We start from the raw sequence: 9179 nt of genomic DNA on the forward strand, positions 1-9179 counted from the left end.
ACATAAAGGCAATATACTATGAATTACCAATCTACAATAACCCTAATGAAATCAGAATTCATAAAGGAAGATAACATATCTTTTGATCTATAATGGTAAACAAATCAGAAACCCTTCTTTAAACCTTTTGGAAGTAAGCACCAAAAATCTTTTAATTAAACACTTAATTAATCTTATTAATAAAATCAATGATGGTGTATTTTAAACTATTCAAAATACCAAGGTTCTAAATTTAAGATTTCAATATTAAATCTATTTAATCAAATTTGAAATTATAAAACTATGATGTGTATTTTTGAAACTTTTCAAAATACTTGGGGTTTAACCATTTAAATTTTCTAAAATTAAAAAACTCTTAATTTCAAATTTAAACTATAAAATCAAGAGGGTGTAATTTAAAACTTTTTCAAAATTACTAGGTTAAATCTTTGAATCAAAATAATCTCATATTATCCAAATTTAACCAAATCTTAAATTTTGATAAGGATATCACATACCAATTAGAAAAATCAAATTTAGGCATTAAAAAAATGAGTTATGGTAATAATCCAAATCAAAATCTAATCAAAAACCGAAAAATCCGGCACTAGACGAGTCAACTCGCCGAGTTGGCAAGTAAACTCGTTGAGTTCAAGCAACTCGTCGAGTCCTCTATGGAACTCGTCGAGTCCTCTATGGAACTCGTCGAGTTCATGTGCCAGACAGTAGAAAAATCGATTTTTTGTTCATTTAGCAGTCCGCTCTTGCACCAATTCAATTGAAAAACATCAAGTCTCTGATACCACTGATGGGTTTTGAGCATATCTACATTCCTATGTGATCATGCAATCCTAATTGCTTTGGATCTAAGTTTTCCTCTATTTAACAGGCAAATTGAACACCAAAGCAATAAACCGTAGATCTAGTATATACAATTTCGAAATCCACATATATATTAGGGTTTGATGATTACCTCACTTGGTATATTGTAATAATAAGAACAATCCTTGCTTGATCTTGACTTCTGAAAGCCTAGTGTCCAAAGTGTTGCACCTCTAACGGTGTCACAAATAGTTAATGTAAAGAATGACTTAGGAAAGAGGCGAGAATCGGCTATCCTTAGGGTTTCTCAAGCTTAGGCCGAAATTCTCATGTAGAAGGGTTCCTTATATAGCTGGGTAAGTTGCTAGGGTTTCTGGAGGAAACCATAATTCCTGCTTAAGGCTTAAGCAGCCCATGAAACTCCTCTTTAGAGCCCTTGCATGAAATCTTATGGTATTATCCATAAATTTCGTCTACTCCACTCTATGGAGTCCATTAGCCCAGTTTTGCAACTATCAATGATTTGCAAAACAACCCCTTTATTATTAATCAGTTCATTTAATCTCAAAATTAATATCAAATTAATTTATGATTAATTAATGATTAATAATATGATTTCCAAATATTATATTAATCTTATAATACATTAATAAAATCATCTTGAGTACCAATTTATTATTCATATAATAAATCGTACTCTCTCTCCACTAGTCATCATATCAAGTTGCATGAGTTAAGGCAACCCAAAAGGACCATGCTACATATCCAATCAAGTACATACAAAATATAGTTATAGGCTTAGACACCTAATCGAACATAACATAAAATTCAAGTACCAAATACCACAAATAACATTTAAGTACCAAATAACCGAAAAAACATAACCACATAGTTCTAACACATGCAATTAAAACCTAAACAACTCAAATATATAAACTTAACGGATAATCTATCCATCCTTTAAAACTCCTAAATTTGTAGTTGTCTCAGTCCATCCTTTTAATATTTGTGGATCATTGGAAAATTTTACCCACATCTCTTTTATATTTATGGTCCCTCAAAAAATGTGATAAGCAACAAATTGTAAAGGGTCTACTGGGCCTAACTCGAACAACTCTAGCTTCTCTAAACATTAGGGAATTGTTGTCCCTTTAGTCAAATGTCGTAGAGGTTTTTGCATCTCCAGTGCTAAATCATCAGCAATAATATAAGCTTTAGGTGAGGCACTAGAACGTGGATCAGGTGAGGCGCTAGAAGATCGAGGTTTACATGTTGAGGGTTTATCCCTTTTCTTGGGTTACCAGAAGGTGAAGCAGCAGAATGTGAATCAATAGAAGATGAAGCAGCAGAAGGTGGTGGTTGAGTAAAAGGCTCACTAGTGTGATTGGAAAAGTAATCATCCTCGTTTATGTTAATAAAAGGGATGTCCATAAGTTATCGTGGTGCGACATGAAAAGAAAACGATTCATGTCCTGATGATGTTTGGGATGTGGCAGAGCTGAGATTACCAGAGGCACTGTTTCCATCAAAGAGTTATGCATAAAAGTAATATAAGAATAAATGACAACATATAAACAAAATACATACATATATATATATATATACATATATATATATATATATATATATATATATATATATATATGTATATATATATATATGTGTGTATATATATATATATATATATATATATATATATATATATATATATATATATATATATATATATATATATATACCTTTTCAAAGTCCCCATACTCCTCATTTGTTAAGTTAAAAGTTTATGTTTGATGATTGTAAAGATTGCCAAAAAAAAAATTTCTAGTATAATTATTCTGTGTGTTTGGCTTTAAGGTTGTCATAGACATTTTTCAATTGTCTTTGAATCAAATCCATGCCATACTTTTCCTTAATGGTTGTTCCTAACTTGGTTAATGAATGTTTGTGCAAACTCAAACTTTTTCTACCCACAATTTGTACTTCTTCAATATAAGAGTGCAATAAGAGTTTTATTTGTTCATTAGTCCATGTATGTTTATCTCCCATTGCTAATAACAAAACAAATATGAAATACATACTTTAGCAACAAAGAATAATGATATTTCAACATAATAATAACTTAAATTGATGACATTTTAATAACAATGCATCATGAATCTGGAAAAAAAATCCATATAAGCAAAGATTATACAAAAAAATCATCAAATAAGCATAAACTTGCATATAAGTTTTTTATTTTAGCAAACATTTAAAACAAATCAGCAAAAATTATTTTCAGAAAACAAAAATAACATACTTAGAGTAGAAAATCAATTATAGGAACAACTACATCAGAAATCAACATAAATATGCATAACTTTCTGATTTCAACAATGTTATTAGCAAAAATTCTTATCAGCTCAGCAAAAATCAATTTTAACAAGCATAAATAATATCTCAAAAGCATAAAATCGGTTGTCAAATCAGAAATTAGAAAAAAAAAATCTTACCGTTGAAGACGATGAACGATGGTTAGCTCCTAGCGTCCGATTTGATGAAAAGAGGAGAGAACGAAAGAAGAGGTGAACAAATGTGGCAATGGGTGATGTCTATTGTCCGTTTTTTTTAGATTAGGTTAAAAGAGATGAGAAGAGCCACACACAATGTTGTATGGGGCATAGGATGGAAAGAGGTTTTGAGTCCGAAGCCGTTTAAAAGCGAAACTACTGCGAAATTAAAAGTGTTGCGTGTGTGCTGCGCTGCACAACAATAAGTGGTAAGAAGATGCTTTAAAAAAAACAAACACCACCTTAGATAGTTACTATTTTGGTTATTTGAAAGTTAATTATTCAGAATTTCCTTTAAATTAGTCATTCTTGCACAAGTACACTAATACCATAATAAATTAGTTAAGAGAAAAAACAATTGGTTATTTTGAGGACTTTTTTATTGAATGGTTGTTGAGATGTTTTGTATTCATTAATCAAAATATGTTGTCCAAGACATTGTAAAATACTTCTGTTCTATATTTTTTTGTATTAAAGAGGAATTCAACACTCAACCCCTTGGGCTACCATCCATCCTAATTACGGGAACAGATCCAGTGGAGACGGAGTGGGGCCTGTAGCTCAGAGGATTAGAGCACGTGGCTACGAACCACGGTGTCGGGGGTTCGAATCCCTCTTCGCCCACAACCGGTCCAAAAGGGAAGGGTCTTTCCCTCTGGGTGTAGCAAAATCATGATCGTGATAGTGGACCAAAAGCTATGGAACTTGGGTGTGGGTCTTTTGTCGAAATGGAATGGTCTTTTTATTTATTATCTTTGATATCCTTGGGCTATATGCCCTTTGGCAATTTTTTTAACGGCCTTTGGTAATTAAATATGAGTCCTTGGTTTATATTTGTTTATTTATTTACAGTTGGTAATTAAATATGTGTTATTATTTTGATTTTTTTTATTTACAGTTTTACAGATAAGATTATTCCAACAGTTCCAACAAAGAAACAAGAACTATGAAAGCCGGCCGCTTCACAAAACCTAGAAGTTATCACGACACTAAACAATCATATGGCACAAACAAAATTCTAAAGAAAACAAAGACACTCATCAATATAATCTCCACCTACAACACAAATTCTTTTTCTTGAATTATCCGTGCATACATGTGTAAATGTATATATATAATTACGTGAAACTCATAAAGGCAGTATATTATCGTTTCCGCCATGAAAACCAACGAAACAAGCTTTCAACATATGTTAGTTTGCGTGAAAAATGTAAAACAAGAAGATGTGGAGGAATGGGATGAGGGGATGCCCTTACCCGGAGACATTATCGAAGGTATTGCTGCTTCGGATAGCTGTACCCTCGAAGACATTGAGGACAGGTTGTTTGTACCAACAAAAGGGAAAGCCGAGCTTAGGTTACAGTTGCGAAGGATGAGCAAAAAGAACGACGAGGGGTTAGTTTGGTTAAAAGTTCGAAGGGGTAATCAAATGTTACATTTATGTGTCCGTGTAGTGCATGAAAAGCGTTTCAGATTGCATCGAAAGTTTAGTTTTCGAGCTGCTTCTAATGATAAACATGTCGCAGTTTTAGACAACTTGGATTTCGATCAATGCACAGAACTTCAAGGTACATTAATTTCTCTCTTAAACAACAATTTTTGCAATTGTTCAAGTATGAAATCAACTAGACACATTTACTTTAGGGAAATGGATCCTTAATTCGTTGCTAAAAAGATTTGTAGCATCCATGATAAGCATTCTTGTTTTGTCATTTTTTTAATTGATTTTTGTTTTCTTGAATGTACATGCAGAAATGAGTAGGAGAGCAGTGAATGTGGTTCCTCGAGGGTTTAATCAAGAGGCAATAAAGTACGAGTGGAGGAGGAAAGTGGCTACTTATCTGCCGGACCACCGGTCTACAGTCGTTAGTTCTATTCTTTTCATGCCTCTTGCAAATGAACACGATATTAATTCAACGACCACTAGAGCAATGGCTTGGTTTTCAGCAGCGGTTTCTTCTGGAACTCCTATCGTGTTTGTTAACATCCAGACTGAACAGATTTCATCATCGGTATCTTTTGTGAAAGTTTTAATGAATCTAGTATATAATGTGATTGGGTTCAAGATCAAATATATATAAACTCCATGATTGTTGATTTTTCAGAAGAAATGTAATTCAAGTAGGGTTCCGACACAGAACGTGCATGGAATAAGGTTATGGTTTTTGCCAGGAACAGAAGAAATTCCAATTGAATTGATACCCGAACCTGGAGAAAATAGATTTGGGATCGATGTCAAAAGGACGGACGAGGTAACAAGTTCGTTACTCTTACTGCTTGGGGTACATTCGTCATTTCACAGATCCATTTTCATGCATATAATTACAACATGTGGAGCCAGAATTCTTGTTATTATCAAGAAAGTGTAGGCTGCATATGTTCCATCAATTATATAAATAGAAAAATACATGTTTTTATCTTGAAGCCATAAAGCGTATACATTATCAGTTTAAGAGATTTTATTTCTACTTTTTAGTTGGTTTGACAAAAATAAAAATATGAAAATAATGTATAAACTAAAAGTCTGTAGAAATATAAGCAAGAACAATATACTCATAAAAAAAGGAACCTAGCTACCTTTTATTAATTTGTTTATTATAGCATCTTAGGATTTTACATATATTACCATGTTACACGACCATATGCTTTTGATCATTTTCTTGTTCACATACTCTGTGTTAAAAAAATACACCCCTTATAAACATTAATGTACTTTTAATCTACTTTTATTAAGACATTTTAAAAAGAAAATCTACCGAATATATATCAGTGAAATTCACTTAGCTGATATTGTTATTATTATCTAGTTACTTAATTTAAAATATGATGTTCTAAAATCTGTAAATGTATCAGGGTTTCGTGTGCATTTTTGCGGTGACAATAGGCTCAGCTGCTGATCGTGCTGGTCTGAGACAACTGTTTGAGAACTCGATTGAAATGGGGCATATGGTTGTGATATCACGCTTAGAAGGTAAAAATGTGATGCCTACAATGGTTAGCTCAGATGGTTTATTACACTGTTGCAATCATGATGATATAAGGGATACTCTTGTTGGAGCGGTGGATCAACTGGAAAGCATAAGCCTTCACATCATGTCTTGGCCTACGACCCAAAATATTCACACAACACAACCAGTTGGTGCTGCTGCTCTCAGGCCTCCAATGTAATTATTATGTACAATTCACAACCTATTCATGTTGGCTTCCATCATAAAGTGATAGATAATGTAGAATCTTAGAAAGTTGATAGAATTTGTGGAATCTGAAACGTCATTAACAATTTTACAAAGCAATAAGATGTTGAATATCAGCTTTTTGATGTAGATATATGACATGAAAGGCTTTATCAATTAATTTCACCAAGCAATAAAGGGCCTTTGGCCTAACGGTATTAAGGTGTTGAATTCAAGTCACGTGGTGGATAAAAGATGTAGCTTAGGATTAGGATTTAGACGGACGGTGTGTGTTTTAGCCGTTCCAAAAAAATTAATTTCACCGAGCACCAACTACGTGATCAAATTTTAATCAAGGGCCTTCCTTCACAAAAGGTTGCAATATTAATTGACATATAAATATTAGTAAATTGACCTTTGAATTTAAGTAAATTCTATTGTGAATGATCAAAGAATTAAAATACTTTTAGAAAATGCAAATGAATTTACTCCAAGTCATATTTGAATAAGTGATAAAATTTTTATATGTTCAAATCAACTCTTATATATATATATATATATATATATATATATATATATATATATATATATATATATATATATATATATATATATATATATATATATATATATATTTGTGATTAGTATTGATCATTCACATGTGAATACAAATGTCTACACTAAGAAATCGTCAGATATTGGGCGTGTTTGGTAAAAGTAGTTGTTAGCTGGAAGCGGATAGTGGTTAGCTGATAGCGAGTAGCTGGTAGCGTGTAGCAAGTAGCTGGTAGCGGGAAGCTATAACTTTTATTTATTATATTAATGTTTGGCAAAAGTAACTGGAAGCTTTTGAAATATATAAAATTATATAAAAGGACACTTGATTAAAAATAAATAAATATATAAATATATTTTTAAGGGTAATTATGAAAATTGATTTCAAAAGTTCAGAAGCGTTTTGTTAAACGCTACATGAAGTAGCTTTTAGAATCGGAGCATTTTGTTAAAACTAAAAGCTAAACGCTCGTACTGCCAAACAGAGACTTTTGTTTAAACTAGAGCGTTTTATCAAAAGCTAAAAGTTAGAAGCTCCCAAACACTTCCAAAAGCTCCGTGCCAAACACGCCCATTATAGTTTTTCTACACACTTATCATTGACATTCAATGTCAACAATTAACAAATTATACTTGGAATATCTAAGCGTAAATATATTACCTATTGATATTAATGTCTAGTTTTAGAGGACTCTTACATATTATCTTAAAATATTTTTGTGTTTTTGCTATAATCTTACGTATAGTTGTGCAAATAACATTTGACATGCTATTTTTGGTCATTGATATATGGGATCCAACTATCAATATTGGTTTTTTATGTAACACCCCGTTCCTAAGAGTACTTAATTGTGAGTCCCCGAGATTTAAGAGGAAAGGTATTTTGGTCATCATGTGGGAAAAGTGGAAAAAAGGGCCAAATATGAAATTTGGGACACGCCGGGTACGCCCAGCGTATGCTGGGTTACGCCCAGCGTAATTAAGTAAGTGAACGCGGGTGCAAGGTTGAGTACGCCCAACGTACTCTCAGAGTTCTAAAACCCTAAAATTAGGGTCAGCCACTATATAAGGAACATGTTGGTTCATACCCTAGCCTCCATAAGCTCTCTATTAACCTCAGAAACCCTAGATAGCCGTTCCACCTCCATTTTTGGGTGTGTTTGGCCTTGGGAAGTTTATTTTGGCAAAGGAGAGGCTAGAAGAAGAAAGAGGAAGTTGTCAAAGAATGAGTTGAGTGGCTGGAGCTTATAGATCTGGAAAGATATCATCCTTTAGAGCCTATCTGAGGTATAAAGCTTCTTGCTTGTCATTTATATTGCATAGATCTAAGTGTTATGAAGTTTTGACATCATTCTTGTCCCAAAAGTCCTCATCTTGATGCATTTTTTTAGTTGGTCGAGATTATTTGTCCTTTCTGACCTTTGGAGTGGTCTTGAGTGAGAAAAATGAGGTCCCAAGGGCTGTGGTTGTTCCATGTGTGAGATATGTAGGTCTTAATGGATTAAACCTTGGCTTAAGAGCTTTATGGACGTCCCAAGTGATAAAGTTTGAGACTTTATGAATCTTAGGTATATTTGGCCTAAGGATCTGAAGTTTGGGCTTAAGAGCTTAAGCCATTAAGAAGTTATGTGGACTTAATGAGCAACGAAGTTACGCCCCACATAGCGGGTCAGTGCCCCGATCCCCAGTTGCGAGTCAGCGTGTACGCCCCGCGTACCAAGGAGGGTACGCCCAACGTACTCCCTCTGTTGGGTTTTTCATTATTGGGCCTTAGGGATTGGGCTGTTATTGGGCTGCTGGATTTTGGGCCGTGACTAGACATTATGGATAGAGTATTGGGGACCCATTAGTTGTTATGGACCATGGGTCTAGGCCCATTTGGTGAGGTGGGCCCAATTTAGTAAATTAGGCCAATAGTGGGCTTTGCTTCGGACTTTTGGACTTTGGGCCATTAGTGGGCTTGAGAGCCTATCCAATATTGGGCCGGAATGAGTTAAGGGTAAATTGGTCAATTTATCCTTGGAAGGGTATTGTGCTTAGCCTAATGATTATTTGTACTATGTTGACTAGTTCGGGATTTTCGGTGAGTCGGTGATTCGAGAAT

The 9179-nt window shown here is 33.7% G+C and overlaps 1 protein-coding gene across 1 annotated transcript; it reads left to right on the forward strand.

Annotated features, from left to right (window-relative positions):
* The first annotated feature begins 4506 nt into the window (after positions 1–4506).
* On the forward strand, positions 4507–6515 carry LOC111883711 (uncharacterized). The gene is made up of 4 exons (XM_023880036.1): positions 4507–4915; positions 5100–5359; positions 5453–5599; positions 6201–6515. The coding sequence occupies exons 1-4, from the start codon at positions 4507–4509 to the stop codon at positions 6513–6515; spliced, it is 1131 nt and encodes a 376-aa protein (XP_023735804.1).
* Positions 6516–9179: the final 2664 nt, after the last annotated feature.

Source organism: Lactuca sativa, chromosome 7, assembly GCF_002870075.4.
Source record: "Lactuca sativa cultivar Salinas chromosome 7, Lsat_Salinas_v11, whole genome shotgun sequence".
Taxonomy (NCBI): Eukaryota; Viridiplantae; Streptophyta; class Magnoliopsida; order Asterales; family Asteraceae; genus Lactuca; species Lactuca sativa.

Bases quoted from the DNA above. Each gene is read 5' to 3' on its own strand.
- LOC111883711 (XM_023880036.1), top strand. From the start codon at position 4,507: ATGAAAACCAACGAAACAAGCTTTCAACATATGTTAGTTTGCGTGAAA. The intron at 4,916-5,099 runs GTACATTAATTT...ATGTACATGCAG, and splicing joins TCAATGCACAGAACTTCAAG to AAATGAGTAGGAGAGCAGTG. The intron at 5,600-6,200 runs GTAACAAGTTCG...TAAATGTATCAG, and splicing joins ATGTCAAAAGGACGGACGAG to GGTTTCGTGTGCATTTTTGC.